The 18,196-nt window shown below is 42.5% G+C and overlaps 1 protein-coding gene across 1 annotated transcript in view; it reads left to right on the forward strand.

The window, feature by feature from the left end:
- POLR3B (RNA polymerase III subunit B) overlaps window positions 4,298-18,196 on the forward strand; it is a 114,707-nt gene continuing 100,808 nt past the window's right edge. The window contains exons 1-6 of the mRNA XM_005680575.3: window positions 4,298-4,545; window positions 8,434-8,466; window positions 10,683-10,739; window positions 10,824-10,888; window positions 16,127-16,202; window positions 18,044-18,144. Of these exons, the coding sequence (XP_005680632.1) occupies window positions 4,474-4,545; window positions 8,434-8,466; window positions 10,683-10,739; window positions 10,824-10,888; window positions 16,127-16,202; window positions 18,044-18,144 (404 nt within the window). The 5' untranslated portion in view covers window positions 4,298-4,473. The remainder of the gene's footprint in view (window positions 4,546-8,433; window positions 8,467-10,682; window positions 10,740-10,823; window positions 10,889-16,126; window positions 16,203-18,043; window positions 18,145-18,196) is intronic.

The following is an 18,196-nucleotide window of genomic DNA, read 5'->3' on the forward strand; positions in this document are numbered from 1 at the left end:
CATGATTTAATCTAACCTTTTAGAAAGTACATTTGTACCAGCACCTGTGCCCTCTTGTTCTCTACTTTTCAAGTGAAACTTTATCTTTTCATGTCTAAGCTTGGTATGTTAGCCTTGTTCAGCTTTCAAGGGAAAGGAAAAACCTAGGGATTTATCGCAAGGCTTGAAGAAGAAGAAAGGAAACCTGGGAATCTGCCAGCAGTTGCACCTGCAGGCATGATAGAGAAGTTGAATATAATTTTTTTTCTTTCAGAATTTAGCAAAATAATTACTAACCACATAGACTAAGAATTTTATATAAATGGTCTCATATAACTGCACAACCCACTACAAGGCAGGTTCTATCATTATTTCCATTTGTGCAAAAAGAGACACAGAGAGGTTAAGTCACAGAGCTGATAATCAACTTGAACCCAAAGAGTCTAACCCTGGAACGTGTTAACTACTCGCTATATTGGTTGCCTTAGGTCATCCAGTCAAAGGTATGTTTCACTGTTGTAATGCTACCAAATGCTGTTTACTTCTCTGCCTCTGTTTCCTGTTGCCCTTCCCTTTTGGTCTTCATTGAAAACCTCCCAGGAGAGAGAAAATGATTGGGTCCATTTGCCACTAGTCACTATGGATATCCTTCCCCGACTCTCTTGCCTTCGGCGGGTGGTGGGGGGGGGGGGGGGCGGTCTCATAAGGAGCTCCGTGCCCCGTCCCTGCCCCCTGCCTTAGGTGGCTGTCTTTAGCTGGTTGCTGGCCCTGTCAGTTTTGACAGGATGATGAGGTAACATGACACAAAGCAAGGCTTTTCAGAGAAAGACCTATGGGCCTGGCAGGCAACTAGAGGTTTTGGACCATCCAGTCTTGCTCAAAATGCAAAATGTTCTCTGATTACAGTAGAGACTTCTGTCCCGGCTTCTTTTTACCTTGCTGGCTGTGAAACAATAGACTTCCAGGATCTCCTTTGTTCTTGCCTTTTCAGATTGAAGAACCCTTATTCCTTCTCCAACATTGTTCTGGGCTTTCACTAGTTCTGCTGTAAATGTATTCAAATATAGAAATCAGGATCTTTTTTTTTTTCCCCAGTCTGAATGCACCAAGGTTTTCAAAGAGAGAGGGTCATCTTTTTCTTTTGTTTTCTAGTGTCTTCAAGTTGAAGCCTCTCAAAATAAGTTCTAATTTCTTTAACATGGCATAAATGACAATTTCTGGTGTTATCTATAGACATGTCCCCCAACAAGCCCTGTGGGAGAACTACACTGAGCCGCCACACGTATTGATGGGATTATGTACTCTACAGCCCCCATGTTTTGCTCAGGCTGTCTTTCTCTGCTTGATGTCTTCTACTGACCCATTCAGCTGGTGTCACAATAGAGTGGTTTAAAACATGGGCTCTGGGGTCAGGTAAGTGTGGATTTAAATTCCAACCATGCTTGGCAAATTTCTCAAACCGCCTTAGTCTCCTCACTTGGCAAAATGGGGAGTATCATACTTCTCCCCCTTGATTATGAAATCAGAGAATGTACAAAAAGTGGTTATTCCAATGCGTGGCAAAAAGTAAACAGTCAATAGAAACACTCCCTAACATTCCAGGGCTCAGCTCTGACACCCCTGCTCTCCCCTTTCCCTTGCTCTTCTTTAACTGATGCTCATGGTTCTCCTCCCATTGGTCACTTTCCCATCTGGGGACCACAACACTTCATACCTAGGTGATGGGATAGTATTCCAAGATGTCAACCATTTTTATGCGATTTCCTTTCCCTAATTGCCCAGCCCTCTATTCAAACCACCAAGTCTTTTTTGTACCGATATTTCAGGAAAAGGACAGGAGAAAGCAGAAACCAGGAGACTGTTTCTGGTTTTTGAATTAAAAACTCCAGCCCGTTAGGGCAGCAGTCCCCAAACATTTTGGCACCAGGGACCAGTTTTGTGGAAAACAATTTTTCCATGGACTGGGGTGGGGGGGTGGTTTCAGGATGTTTCAAGTGCATTACATTTATTGTGCATTTTGTTTCTACTGTTATTACATCGTCTATACCTCAGATCATCAGGCATTAGATCCTGGAGGTTGGGAACCCTTGCCTTAGGGGATCAGAAAGACAATGGATTTGACCCCAGGATGCAAATGCCCCTACCTCACGGACCAGGCAGGTGTAAACAGGGTGGATACCACTTAGTGTCAGCCAATTGCTCCCATGTAGGACTCTGGGACCACTGCTACCAGATCCTCCTCCAGAGACACTTTAAAAAAATCAGAATTTTAAAAAGCATGACATGAAAAATTGAACTTATCACTCAACGCATGTTTTTTCCCCCCAAATCATTTATTCAACACAACTTTACTTAGGAACAAACAATGAGTTAGAAGCTGAAAAGAGGAACACAAACAAGACAGTCCCTGTTCCAGGTGTTCCCTGTCAGAAGTAGAGGTAAACACATAAACAGGCTATGGGATCGAGTGATAAATCTTATGTTACATTACGTTACAGAGTGATTCTCAACTGTGATCACTGGGCCAGCAGCATCAGCATCATCACCTGGGAGCCTATTAGAAATGCAAATTTGCAGGCCCCAGCCCAAACCTACCAAATCGGAAAACTATGCCTATTTTAACAAAAAACAAAATGACAACAAAAAATTAGACTAACCCAGTGCTAGGGTTGCGTGCGTGCATGTCGCTTTAGTTATCTTTGACTCTTTGCAACCCTACGAACCATAGCCTGCCAGGCTCCTCTGTCCATGGGATTCTCTAGGCAAGAACACTAGAGTGGGGTGCTGTGCCCTCCTTCAGGGGATCTCCCTGACCCAGGGATTGAACCAGTGTCTCCTGCATTGGCAGGCTAGCTCTTTACCACTATCGCCACAAGGGTTAAACATTCAGAATGGCAAATGAATATTTATAAATTTTCGTAATTTACTATGGCAAAATATACTAAAATTTACCATTTCAAGTGCACAGTTCAGTGGTCTTATGTACACTCACACTGTTGTGAAACTATGCCCATTATCCATTTCCAGAATTTTGCATTTTCCTGAACTAAAACTTTGTACATATTAAACAACTGTTGATTCACTTTTGCCTTTACCCTCTCCAATGGGATTTTTTTCCCCTATTGATTCATGTAAGTTCATTTTAAATGAGGGATATCAATCCTTTCTCACCTGCCAACTTGTGTGTCTTGAAACCTATTCATGGAGATTTTTAACCATCTCTTCAGAAAATTTTAAATTTTTCATGGAATCCCAAAACCTTCTCGCTAGGTAAAGTTAGTTCCTCCTCATTTTGTGGCCGTTTTAATGGCTGTATAGTAGTCCACCACACACGTACCTTAAGTTTTTAAACCAATCCCCTCCTACCAGGTATTTGGTATATTTCCTACTTTTCCATAGTATACGTGTAGTTTGGGACTAAATTAAATGATTCCTATGCTTCTGTGGCTCAAGTCATGCAAATTCTCCTTTTACCCTTTTCTGTGAAATATTTTTAAAACAATATGCTTTTTGGCCTCAATTATGGGATAACTGCGGAGAAGGCAATGGCACCCCACTCCAGTACTCTTGCCTGGAAAATCCCATGGATGGAGGAGCCTGGTGGGCTGCAGTCCATGGGGTCGCTGAGAGTTGGACACGACTCAGTGACTTTACTTCCCTTTTTCACTTTCATGCATTGGAGAAGGAAATGGCAACCCACTCCAGTGTTCTTGCCTGAAGAATCCCAGCGACGGCGGAGCCTGGTGAGCTGCGGTCTCTGGGGTCGCACAGAGTCGGACACAACTGAAGCGACTTAGCAGCAGCAGCATGGGATAACTGGGGGCTCTCCAGGCAGTGCAGTGTAAAAAAAAAAAAAAAAAAAAAAAATTCGCCTGTCAGTGCAAGAGAAGCAAGGGACACGGGTTCCACCTCTGGGTCGGGAAGATCCCCTGGGGGAGGGAAATGGCAACCTACTCTAGTATTTTGGGGGCTTCCCTGGTGGCTCAAACTGTAAAGAATCTGCCTGTAACGCAGGAGACCGGGGTTCCATTCCTGAGTCGGGAAGATCCTCTGGATTCCATGGACAGAAGAGCCTTGCGGGCTACGGTCCATAGGGTCACAAACAGTCGACACGACTGAGCAACTAACACTTTCTAGTATTCTTGCTAGGATAATCCCATAGCAAAGGAGACTGGCGGGCTACAGTCCACGGGGTCCTAAAGAGTCGGACTGACCGAGATCGCAGGAACCAACAGCCCTGCCTGGTTTTCAGATTACCCACGCGAGACTTCCGAAGGACACCAGAGGGCGCAGTTTCCTGGCGCCACCTCAGCCACATCCGGGTTCAACCGCAGGTTCCGACCGACAGCAGGCGGAACCTTTCTTCCTCCTATTAAGTTGTGCGGCGAACCCTTTAAGCCACCACGCACCGCTCTCCACCGGTACAGCGGATACCTTGACGCAGGGGAGGTGCACGTGAGTATTCTGCTTACTGTCTGGGTCATCGTGAGTAGCATGGACCTGCTTGCCGAAGAGTTTGGGAACCTGACCCCGGAGCAGCTGGCTGCGCCGATCCCAACTGTAGAGGTGAGTGCAGGGCAGATGGTGAGCGGAAGGGGCCGTGATGCGTCCCCGAGAGGCGTTGCCCCGAGAGTCCTGGCTGTGGAGGGGGGCGGGCCGCGTCTTCTGCGCATGCTCAGGACTCAGCGCTGGCTCGGGGCTCGGCGAGTTCACTCCCTAGCGGACCGCTGGACCCACGTGCAATGGTTGAGCTGGGGGAGCTGGCAGGCGCCACGCTGGCCTAGCAGCCCCGCCCACGGCTCCGGCGTTGCACCCATTCTAGTGTGCGTGTGTTGTCAGGGGAGGACTGACTCTCACCCACCTTGGGGGACGTATTGCTTGCTACCTTATAAAGGATGCTGAGGTCCAGGGAGCTTTACGCTGGCTGTGGTGGTAAAACCAAGTCGTCTGAATCCCAGGCTAGTAATTTCTCCTTTTCGCCGGGAACTCAAATTGGGATTGCAAGAGTATTTTAAGTGCCCAGAAAATTTACTCCAAATTTTAAGTGTTTTCCCGGGGAGTACACCTGTAGCTTTCATCAGCTTCTCAGAAGTTAAGGATAACTATCCTACTCTGCGGAGAAGGCAGTGGCACCCCGTTCCAGTACTCCTGCCTGGAAAATCCCATGGATGGAGGAGCCTGGTAGGCTGCAGTCCATGGGGTCGCTAAGAGTCGGACATGACTGAGCGACTTCACTTTGACTTTTCACTTTCATGCATTGGAGAAGGAAATGGCAACCCACTCCAGTGTTCTTGCCTGGAGAATCTCAGGGACCGGGGAGCCTGATGGGCTGCCGTCTATGGGGTCGCACAGAGTCGGACACGACTGAAGGGACTTAGCAGCATCCTACTCTGAGCTGCCTGATGAAGTTCAGCTGTTGATATAATTTTATTTTGTGGAAAGACATGCAACTTCTCTGGGGCTCAAAATTTTAGTTGGCACCGGTTGGGGACATAGAGAAATAGTAAAGGGAGAGATTGACGTAGGGGGAACAAGACACTTGAAACCTGGAGGCAAGGCCATCTGATATTTTTGAGAAATTAAAATAAATCCAGTAGTATTGGAGTGTGGAAAAGTAGAGGAGAGATTAAAGGTGACAGATAAGGGTCCTGGTTATGAAAGGTTTTGTTAGACATTTGTAGGAGGCCTGGGATGCTGTTGACAGGTTTAAGCAGGATGACTGACAAGATCAACGAATCAATTTCTTTATAATCATTCTGCAGATTACATTCTGATGAATTACAGTCAGTGTTAGATTCTGTGAGTGCCTTTGTACATGGTGATTTTCTTTAGGCAATACTGGATTTTTAAGTTTTTTTGTTTGTTTATTTTATATTGGAGTATAGTTGGTTTGAATTTTTAACTCTTGAACTGCTATTTAAGAGCCAGCATTTACTGAGCACTTATTATGTGCCAGCTGTGTTCAAACCTAGTGAGCATTATGTTATTTAATCCTCCGAAGCAAGTAATATTTTTGCCCCATTTTGCCAATGAAAATTTTAAAGACCCAGAGATGTTAAGTAAGTAACCCAGTGTCAGAAGGCCATTAAGTGACTGTTGGGGATTTTGGATTTCAGCAGTCAGACTCCAGAGCTCCTGACCTTAACTGCTGACTGAACTGCTTTTCCAGAGAGCTGCAGGATTTCTGTTTCTTCTCTGAATTTGCACAGCAATGAAGGGACCAGAAACGTATTTTCAGTCTTCTGATTTAGAAATAAAAGTTCCTCTTTCTGACCCTCTGCATCCAGTCCACCATCCCATCTTAAGGGCCCCAACTACAAAATGTACTCAATTCTGACATTCCCACTGTTCTCCAAGTCAGCCACTGTCATCTGTTACTTCCTTGGCTTCTTACTTGTCCCATTATTCTCTACTCTGTCACCAGGGCCATCAGTTTAAACATGCAGATATATTCATATTGCTCCATTGGTTAAAATTCTTCAGTCTGCCCATTGCTCTCAGGGCAAAAAAAAAAAAAATCTAATCTTTACCATATTGTTAAGGCTTTTCTCAATCTGGCCACCACTTCTTTAGCTTGTTTCTCCCCACCTGCCCCCTCTCCACTCCAGCTCCTCAAGCTCTTTCTACTCTCCTCATGTAGTCCGTTTTGGTCTGTCTTTCATTGTTTGTAGATTTACATCCAGTAAAATGCAGAAGTACTTACTTAGTGTTCATTTACATTAGTTTTTACAGTTATGTATACCCAAATAACTACCACCCCATACAGGATATGGAACATTTTCATCATTGCAGAAAGTGCCCTTTTCAGTTTAAGCCCTACACCACCATTTGATTTCTGTCATCATAGATTAGTTTTGCTAGAGTCATTTCTTGTGTGTGTGTGTGTGTGTGTGTGTGTGTGTGTGTGTTGATGTTTGGTAGAAACCAGTAAAATTCTGTAAAAGCAGTTATCCTTCAATTAAAAATTTTTTTTTTCTTTAAAGATGACTTTTTTAAAGAGCAGTTTTAGGTTCAGAGCAAAATTGAGAGGAAGGTATAGAGATTTTCTATTTACCCCTGCCCCCACTTACCGTTTCTTAAAAAATGTTTTTCCGTTTTCCAGATTGTCTGCCTCCCTCTCTGGCCACTCCTCGATCTCTCTTGCTCAGTGTGCTTTCTGCTGCTCCAAGTGTTGGAGTGTTTTTGATCTCAGCTTCATGGAGCTCCTCTCCACCTACACTCCGTAGATGGTCTTATCTGTTTCATGACTTCCACTCCTGTCCGTCTGCTAACTTCCCCTGACTTAGATCTCCAGGCCACTCTTCCCAAGTTCCAGACTCATTTGTTGTCTATTTGGCATCTCCACCTGCACGTCTAATGGATATCTCAAATTTAACACGCCCCCAGCCAAACTTCTGGTCGCCCCTTCACACTAAAGGGGCTGCCCCGGCAGCATCCCTGCCTCTTCATCTCCAGAAATGGCAGCACTAAGGTGTCAGTCTCCGTTTGTCTTTCTCTGATTCCTGCATCTCATATACTATCAAGTCCTGTTGACTCTAATTTCACATCGTGTTTTCCTAGGCAACAGTTTCTCACTACCTGTATTGTTATCAGCTTAGAGTATTGCAGGAAACTCCTAAATGATCCCTCTGCTTCTAACCTTGTCTTTTCTCACCCCAGCAGCTGGAGTGATCAGTTAAAATGGATCACATCACCTTGTCACTCTTGCTCAAAACCTTCCAGCACTTCTCTGTTGCCCAAAGTCAAAAAAATTTTACAGTTTCTCACAAGGTCTTACATGATCCTTGGGCTCTTACTCAGAAACTGTGTTTTCTTACTTTAGACTCAGTTCTAACCATTTGTCAGATTTCCCATGAACAGATTAGGTACCACTCATGAAGAGTTATATCATGATAGGCTATTTACAACCTCAGGAAGGTGTGAAGAGCAGGCCTAAGAGCTGAATGTGGCAGTTAGTTCACAGCTGTTTAAATAGGTGAACACCGGGTGATATCTTTCTTCAGCCTGGGCTCTGACCAGGTGCTAGTTGAGAAAAAATAGGAGGGATAAAGAACTCCCTTTGGGTTTAAACCAAACTCTCTGAAACTTACTGATACTTTCCCTTTCTCAAACTGGCAAACCCTGCTTACTCAGGAAGAGTCATGAGAATAAAATAAAGATGAAAAGTGCTTGGAATCTTGAGTCATCAAATTGGGATTAAAGTATATTCTGTTTAAGAAATCTGTGGTTTATATATGCTTGTGTGTATGCATATGTTTGTATGCATGTACATGTACAGTACATATATGATTTCCATAAAAAGGTTGCAATGTAAAAATTGTTCTTTTTGTTTCCACTTACTTTCTTTTGCTTACTGCAATAAAGTAAGTCACTTTTGGTACATTAAAATAACCTCATGAAAATATTGTGATCACTGACACAGAGGTCTGATACCTTTATTGTTCTGATTCACAGGAAAAATGGCGGCTGCTTCCAGCATTTTTAAAGGTAATTAATATCTAATAACAGTTATTTTTCCAATCAAGAGTCAAGAAATAAGCCTTTTTTTTAATTAAATTTTTATCACCAACATTTTTTGACTTTGTACAACTGTGCGCTTTTCTAAGTTTTAGAAATATGAGAAATTATAAGGCAGTAACCCTGTCCATAAAGTACTAGGTAGGGGATTGTAATCTAATTTTAGAGGTAGGAAGTAGTTTACATTGTCACTTGGCATAGGAATAATACAAACCAAAGTGTACAAACCAAAGTGCTGCTGGCAGAAGATTGATGCCCCAGGTGGTCAGAAAGGGCCTCCTAAAGGAGGTGAGACATAAACCACATCCTCAGAGGAGGGGAGGACTTCCCAGTTGGCTCAGTGGCCTGGCAGAGTGCAGTCCATGGGGTTGCAAAAGAGTCAGACACAACTTAGCAAACTAAACAACAACAACAAGAGGAAAGGAATTACCTAAGCCGAAAGGTAGGATGCGGGGAGCATGGCTTAATAAAAGACCTCAAGAGGAGGATCCATGGGGTCTGTTGAAAACAGAGTCCAGTCTGCTTGGCTGGAGTGGATGAGTGGTTCAGACAAAGGAAGTACAGATTATAAGGTTCCTGTTATCATTGAATTTCAGTTTTAAAGCGCTTATGCTAAATAGTAGCAGGTTCCACAATGAGAGACCACTTGACACCCAGTAGGATGGCTATAGTGAAGAAAGAAAGACAATAACAAATGTTGGTGGGGATGTGGAGCAATTGGAACCCTCACAATCTATTGATGGAGATATAGCCGCTTTGGGAAACAGCCTGGCAGTTCATCAGATGGTTAAACATATAGTTACTGTATGATGCTGCAATTCTACTCCTAGGTATTTACTCAAGAGAAACAAAAACGTATGTCCATGCAAAAACTTGTACACAGATGTTCATAGCAGCATTATTTATAATAGCCCAAAATAGAAACTTGAATACCAAATGATGGATGGCTAAATGAAATATGATATATCCATACAATGCAATGTTTTTGGCAATAGAAAGTGCCAATACATGCTACAATGTGGATGCTCTTGGAAGCATGCTCAGTGAAAGAAAAGAGGGTTGAAAAATGAGTCAGGTTTTTTCCATCTTAGTTCTGTATAATTGGCAGAAGGGAGCATGCTGGCAGATGAGGCTGGGAATTGTCAAGGCCAGATTTCTGACCAGTTTTTACGGTCCATGGGCTGCTGAAGAGTCTGGAAAGCATGTCTGTGAGAAATAGTGGAAGAGCCTCTTCAGCCTGGAAGAGAGGACATAAAAGAGATGTGATAACTAAATGGACTGTGGTGGAGAAGACATTTTCTCCAGAAGAGACATTAAGCCCATGGCGGGGGGAGGGGGAAACTGCAGGATGTTAGACTAGAGATCATTATAAGAGTGAATTTTTCCCCCAACGATCAGGACTATTTCTAAATGCGATAACTGCTTAGTAAGCCAGTGAGATCCCTCAAAAGAGGTGTAATTAAAGCAGAGGCGCTGTGATGCTTTCTGTTGAGTGTATTCTAGAAGTGTTGAACTAATTATGTTTGAACATTAATGTAAAAAGTTGAACACGTTACAGTCCTTTTAAATCCAAAGACTTTGGAATCTGTGTTTAGCCTTTCAGGGTTTTTCATAGCAGCACACAGCACTGTCTGTGTAGCTGTACTGACTTTTGAGATGAAAGGCAGTCACTGGAGCTGATCTGTTTGTTGGTCCCTGGGATTCACCTTGCTTTCAATTTTAAATGCATTTATTTTTGGTTTCCTTAATAGAGATCCTTATTTTTCCCCCTCATTCTTCTAAAAGTGATATGAAAGACCAGATATGGGGAAATCATAAAATCGCTTACATAGGAGCAAGAAAAAAAGAAAATAGGCATTGTTTGAGGGTTGGAGACATGATGCTTGATTGCTATATTTTTTTCTTGGATTTTCTTTCTTGCCTAATTTGTTAGCTCATGGGGAGTCATTAGATATATATCTTGAATTCCAAACGTCAGGTTGTTTTTCAGGGAGGGAAGTTTGAGGGTGTTCTAGTAAGGTGGAGGAGAAATGGAATGAGGACGTGAAAATAGAAAGTTTTGCCAAGTAAAATTTATGGATTTTTTGTGGTCCCTTTGGTTTTGGGGAAAATTTATAGATCAGGTTAAGCCCCTTGTGTAATCTGCTGTTTCGTTGCTAACCTGCTTTTATTTTTTATCCATTTAGGTGAAAGGCCTTGTGAAACAGCATATAGATTCATTTAACTATTTCATTAATGTAGAGGTAAGCATCAGATCTTGGGAAAGGATATGATTACAAATGAACTGGAAGCCAGAGTCTTTCCTCATGTTACTCTTTCCATTGCAGATAAAGAAAATAATGAAAGCCAATGAAAAGGTTACAAGTGATGCTGACCCCATGTGGTACTTAAAGTAAGGAACCAACTACTCTTAGTTTGCTATTTTGATCATGTTTAACATTTTTGTGTGTCTATCTGACTTTTTTTTAATAGTGATTACAGTTGCTATCAAAATTCTTTTAATATAATTCTCTTTTTTTGTTTTGAATAGGAAGATAATTATCAAATGTTCAATTTTTAATTGGTAAGCTAATGATAACAAGTAGTTATGAGTGAAAAGTTACTGAAACTTAGGTTTAAGCCTTTCTTAAAAACAATTTTATAGACTTAAAGAATTACAAAAATAAGACAGAGTTCCAATGTTACCCTTCACCCAGTTTATGCTGATGTTAACATCTTATGTAGGCATAGCACAGTTAGCCACACTGGGAAATCAGCACTGATACAGTGCTGTCAACTAATCTTAGGTTTCCCGCAAATGTCCTTTACCTGGTCCGCGATTCAATCCAGGACCTGCATTAGGTCCAGGTGGCATAGGTCTCCTTTGTCTTCTCCAACCTGTGCCAGTTGCTCAAGTTCTCTTAGTTGTGGTCTTGCACGTGACCTTGACATGTTTTTGACCTTGACACTTTTGAAGAATTCTGGTCAGTTGTTCTGTGAAATGTCCTCACTTTGGGTGTGTGTCTTTGCTCATGGCTACATTGGTTTATGCCTTTTTGGCCTCAGAAGCGATGCTTTGTGTTGCTCTTACTGCACCATATCAGGTGGTATAGCTGTCAATCTGTTTTATTATTGGTGATTTTAACTTTGTTCATTTGGTTAAGGTGGTATCTTCCAGGTTTCTCCACAGTAAAGTTACTATCTTTCCTTTAGTAATCCATCACAGTCTTACAGGGTGATCCTTTGAGACTATGCAAGTGTCTTATTTGTCATACTATTTTACCCACTACTTCAGCATGCATTGGTGGTTTTTACCTTTAAAAGTAATTACTTTGGTGTTTATCTAGTGGCCAGTATCTTTTTCTATCATTCCTTCTACATTAATGTAAGAATTCTACTGTGAGAAGAGCTTTTTTTCTTCCCCTCAGTTTCTTTCTGTTCAGTTCAGTTTAGTTCAGTCCAGTCGCTGTCACGTCTGACTCTTTGCAACCCCATGGACTGCAGCACGCCACGCCTTCCTGTCCGTCACCAGCTCCCGGAGTTTACTCAAACTGTTGCCTGTTGAGTTAGTGATGCCATCCAACCATCTCATCCTCTGTTGTCACCTTCTCCTCCCTCCTTCAATCTTTCCCAGCATCAGAGTCTTTTCATGAGTTAGTTCTTCACATCAGGTGGCCAAAGTATTGCAGTTTCAGCTTCGGCATCAGTCCTTCCAATGTATATTCAGGACCTGCTTTCCTTTAGAATGGACTGGTTGAACCTCCTTGCAGTCCAAGGGACTCTCAAGAGTCTTCTCCAACACCACAGTTCAAAAGCGTCAATTCTTTGGTGCTCAGCCTTCTTTATAGTCCAACTCTCACATCCATACATGACTACTGGAAAAACCATAGCTTTGACTAGACAGACATTTGTTGGCAAAGTAATGTCTCTGCTTTTTAATAAGCTGTCTAGGTTGGTTATAACTTTTCCTTCCAAGGAGCAATGTCTTTTAATTTTACGGCTGCAGTCCCCATCTGCACTGATTTTGGAGCCCAAAAGGTAAAATCTGTCACTGTTTCCATTGCTTCCCCATCTGTTTGTCATTAAGTGATGGGACCAGACCTTTTAGAACTAACACCCCAAACAGTTGTCCTTTACATTAGAGGGGACTAGAATGCAAAAGTAGGAAGTCAAGAAACACCTGGAGTAACAGGCAAATTTGGCCTTGGAGTATGGAATGAAACAGGGCAAAGGCTAATAGAATTTTGTCAAGAGAACGCACTGGTCATAGGAAACACCCTCTTCCAACAACACAAAAGAAGACTCTACACATGGATATCACCAGATGATCAACACCAAAATCAGATTGATTACATTGTTTGCAGCCAAAGATGGAGAAGCTCTATACAGTCAGCGAAAACGAGACCAGGAGCTGACTGTGGCTCAGATCATGAATTCCTTATTGCCAAATTCAGACTTAAATTGAAGAAAGTAGGGAAAACCACTAGACCATTCAGGTATGACCTAAATCAAATCCCTTATGATTATACAGTGGAAGTGAGAAATAGATTTAAGGGACTAGATCTGATAGACAGAGTGCCTGATGAACTATGGAATGAGGTTCGTGACATTGTACAGGAGACAGGGATCAAGACCATCCCCATGGAAAAGAAATTCAGGAAAGCAAAATGGCTTTCTGAGGAGGCCTTACAAATAGCTGTGAAAAGAAGAGAGGGAAAAAGCAAAGGAGAAAAGGAAAGATATAAGCATCTGAATGCAGAGTTCCAAAGAATAGCGAGAAGAGATAAGAAAGCCTTCTTCAGTGATCAATGCAAAGAAATACAGGCAAACAACAGAATGGGAAAGACTAGAGATCTCTCCATGAAAATTAGAGATACAAAGGGAACATTTCATGGAAAGATGGCCTCGGTAAAGGACAGAAATGGTCTGGACCTAACAGAAGCAGAAGATATTAAGAAGAGGTGGCAAGAATACACATAAGAACTGTACAAAAAAGATCTTCAAGACCCAGATAATCACGATGGTGTGATCACTCACCTAGAGCCAGACATCCTGGAATGTGAAGTCAAGTGGGCCTTAGAAAGCATCACTATGAACAAAGCTAGTGGAGGTGATGGAATTCCAGTGGAGCTATTTCAAATCCTGAAAAATGATGCTGTGAAAATGCTGCACTCAATATGCCAGCACATTTGGAAAACTCAGCAGTGGCCACAGGACTGGAAAAGGTCAGTTTTCATTCCAATCCCAAAGAAAGGCAATGCCAAAGAATGCTCAAACTACCACACAATTACACTCATCTCACGTGCTAGTAAAGAAATGCTCAAAATTCTCCAAGCCAGGCTTCAGCAATACATGAACCGTGAACTTCCAGATGTTCAAGCTGATTTTAGAAAAGGCAGAGGAACCGGAGATCAAACTGCCAACATCCGCTGGATCATCGAAAAAGCAAGAGAGTTCCAGAAAAACATCTATTTCTGCTTTATTGACTATGCCAAAGCCTTTGACTGTGTGGATCACAATAAACTGTGGAAAATTCTGAAAGAGATGGGAATGCCAGACCACCTGACCTGTCTCTTGAGAAATCTGTATGCAGGTCAGGAAGCAACAGTTAGAACTGGACATGGAACAACAGACTGGTTCCAAACAGGAAAAGGAGTATACAGTCAAGGCTGTATATTGTCACCCTGCTTATTTAACTTCTATGCAGAGTACATCATGAGAAACGCTGGACTGGAAGAAACACAAGCTGTAATCAAGATCGCTGGGAGAAATATCAATAACCTCAGATATGCAGATGACACCATCCTTATGGCAGAAAGTGAAGAGGAACTAAAAAGCCTCTTGATGAAAGTGAAAGAGGAGACTGAAAAAGTTGGCCTAAAGCTCAACATTCAGAAAACAAAGTTCATGACATTGGTCCCATCACTTCATGGGAAATAGGTGGGGAAACAGTAGAAACAGTGTCAGACTTTATTTTGGGGGGCTCCAAAATCACTGCAGATGGTGATTGCAGCCATGAAATTAAAAGATGCTTACTCCTTGGAAGGAAAGTTATGACCAACCTAGATAGCATATTCAAAAGCAGAGACATTACTTTGTTGACTAAGGTCCATCTAGTCAAGGCTATGGTTTTTCCTGTGGTCTTATATGGATGTGAGAGTTGGACTGTGAAGAAGGCTGAGTGCCGAAGAATTGATGCTTTTGAACTGTGGTGTTGGAGAAGACTCTTGAGAGTCCCTTGGACTGCAAGGAGATCCAACCAATCCATTCTGAAGGAGATCAGCCCTGGGATTTCTTTGGAAGGAATGATGCTGAAGCTGAAACTCCAGTACTTTGGCCACCTCATGCGAAGAGTTGACTCATTGGAAAAGACTCTGATGCTGGGGGGAATTGGGGGCAGGAGGAGAAGGGGACGACAGAGGATGAGATGGCTGGATGGCATGACTGACTCAATGAACGTGAGTCTGAGTGAACTCTGGGAGTTGGTGATGGATAGGGAGGCCTGACGTGCTGCGACTCATGGGGTCGCAAAGAGTTGGACACGACTGAGCAACTGAACTGAACAGAACTGAGTGTAGCACTTTCACAACATCATCTTTTAGGATTTGAAATAGCTCAACTGGAATTCCATCACCTCCACTAGCTTTGTTCACACTGATACTTCCTAAGGCCCTCTTGACTTAGTATTCCCAGATGTTTGACTCTTGGGGAGTGATCACACCATCGTGATTATCTGGGTCATGAAGCTCTTTTTTGTACAGTTCTTCTGTGTATTCTAGCCATCTCTTCTTAATATCTTCTGCTTCTGTTAGGTCCATACCATTTCTGTCCTTTATTGAGCCCATCTTTGTATGAAATGTTCCCTTGGTATCTCTAATTTTCATGAGGAGATCTCTAGTCTCTCCTATTCTATTGTAATTTTATTTAAATCAATATGAACTTGTAGATAGTTATTTTATTATTTGCATCATAATCCAGTGCTGTCATTATTTTAGTTCTCAAATAGTCCCAGATTCAACTACAGGAAGCTTCCATCACTTGACCTTTTAACGTGCCCCTGTTTTGGGCACTCCTTTGCTTTCTGTTACCGTGAGATGTGGTTCATGTAGTATTTCCCTGTTCCAGCCTGGAATCAATCACTTCTCCAAGCATCCTTAGTCTCCTCTTTTGGAGAGTAGTATTTTAGACAGCAAGATTTGGGTACTGAAGTCTCAGTAGACAGAGCTATACTTATTGTTCATTCAGTCCTAGGATATATAGAAAGTAGTTCCAGAATTGTTAATTCATCACTCTGTGAGAATAAAATTTACTAATATTTGTATGTTGCCTTTCTTACAAGAATGGTAGCAAACTATAGATACTCTTGCATTTGCTTTTTTCCATAAGTATCATTTTTAGGGAGCTATAATTTCAGTATTTTTGTAGAGATTTACTGTATTTCTTTTAAAAGTCGGCTTGATGGTATTTCCTCTCTTTTGTAAACTGTGTGTTCTGTGACTTCAGGATCTCCAATTGTAATTTTTTAGTTTGCCATCCTCTGCAAAATAAGCATTTGTCAAAAGTGTAATCTCATATTTGGAAGGAAAATAGCTTGATTGTTTATATGTTCTTTGAAGAAGTATAATTGATTCTGGAATAATTTCCCTTTCAGATATCTTAATATCTATGTCGGGCTCCCTGATGTTGAAGAAAGCTTCAACGTAACTAGACCAGTGTCCCCTCATGAGGTAATTACCAACCATAATTTAATTGGATTTGTTTGGCTCGATTGGAAGAGTCAATGCCCTTAAAATATATTCTTAAAAAAATGATTTAAAGATAGGGGAAAAATATATTTTCCGAAAAGGGAGAAGACAAAGGGTTCAAAGTAGTTCAAGAAGGCTGAGGCTGCAGCTGTCATAGTAATTCCTCCTGACATTGAAGAAAACTCATGGGTGTTGCTGCAGTTAGAGAAAGAGGACACAAAGATTTCTTGGAGGGATTGTGACTCTTGGAGAGATGGGGAGCGTGGGCGAGCTGGGTGGGCAGGCAGTCATGGGGCCCAGCGAGGCTTGGGGTGCAGATATTGCAGGCTCTGCCATACAGCTCTATTCCCGTTGATAGCAGAGAGCGCCCGAGGGGGACAGGGGATCCCTCAGGTAGTTTTGTGGCCCTGTCCAGTTTCGTTCCCATTGGAAGGGATTGTTAAGACCATGAATATCTGCCTGTCATGGGTATTACTTTAGTTTTACTAAAAAAAGAAAACAAGATAATACTTATATAGTACTCTATACCAGCACCATTCTAAAATACATATTCATACTTTTAGGAATTAAAGTTACTCACATGACTGAGATACAGAAAGTTTATTTAAAACTTATTTGGTAGAGCCAGGATTTGAACACAGGCCAGAGTCCACACTAACCATCATGCCAGCCCACTTTCTGTCAGGCCTGAAGAAGGCTTGATCTAATTAAATAAATGGTGTAAGCAATGCCTACTGGTCAATAATAGGGCTTTACTGGTAGCTCAGATAGTGGAGAATCTGCCTGCAATGTGGGAGACCCGGGTTTCTGTCCCTGGGTTGGGAAGATCCCCTGGAGAAGGAAATGGCACTTAACTGGAGTGGGCACAACCCATTCCCGTGTTCTTGCATGGAGAATTTCATGGATAGAAGAACCTGGCGGGCTACAGTCCATGGGGTCACAAAATATTGGACACAACTGAAGTGACTGTTTTAAAACCCTAGGCACAATTAGGCTAGAAAAAAGTTTATATCTGTCTTTGGTTTAGTAAAAGCCCAAGAGAGAATTCAGCATCATGAATTATATGACTGAGTTTCAGAGGAATTCTCTTTTTGAGACCACAAGCCAACTGATGACCTTCAGTATAATAGAGAAGTCTTCGGAAGATTCTGGTGGGTTTCCTGTGTCCAATCATGGCCCGTGTGAGGGCATCACTTAGTGAGTCCTGGCCATGTAAAAGTAAAGCTCGCACCAACCATTCCAAAAGTTCTGCAAGTGATTCAGAAACTGTTACAATGACAAGTTTGAGTGATTCATGCTCTGACATGCCACTTGCAAAGGAATTTTATGATATAGTTTAGTTTATTTGAAGAAAACAAGGAGATACAGTTTAATTTTTTTAGTTTGTGTGTGTACATACTTCAATTATGTGTGTGTGTTCAGTCACTGAACTGGTTGTTAACTGTTTTGAGTAAGCCGCTGATGACTTTCCAAGGTCCCAGTTTGCAAAGAAGGATCTAACGGCTTCAGAGATGTGGAAGGAGACTGGTGATAACATCAGGTCAGGGAGAAGAGACTCAGTCCAAGATTTATTGTCCCATTTTTGGGCTGTCAGGGGCAGGGATGCTGTGGCAATGCCTAGATCCATGATTGGCATTGTCCCCTCATGGAGAAGGTAAGGTCATAACTCCCAGTTCCCTTAAGGAAGCACGTGGGCAGCTGGGTACCATGGAGAGGTCAGAGTCCAGCATGGACCTTACTACTGCTTGAGATTGGCTCTTCGAGGCTGTTGGGACCCATTCTTTCCCCAGAGGAGGAGCAGTGATTGTGTGATTCTCTTCCAGTGCCGATTGCGGGACATGACGTACTCCGCTCCCATCACAGTGGATATCGAGTACACCCGAGGCAGCCAGAGGATCATCCGTAATGCCTTACCCATTGGCAGGTGAGGCCTGACGCTGCCTGCGTAATGCCCTGTGAGGTGACCGACACTCTCC

This window comes from Capra hircus, chromosome 5 (assembly GCF_001704415.2).
Source record: "Capra hircus breed San Clemente chromosome 5, ASM170441v1, whole genome shotgun sequence".
Classification (NCBI taxonomy): domain Eukaryota; kingdom Metazoa; phylum Chordata; class Mammalia; order Artiodactyla; family Bovidae; genus Capra; species Capra hircus.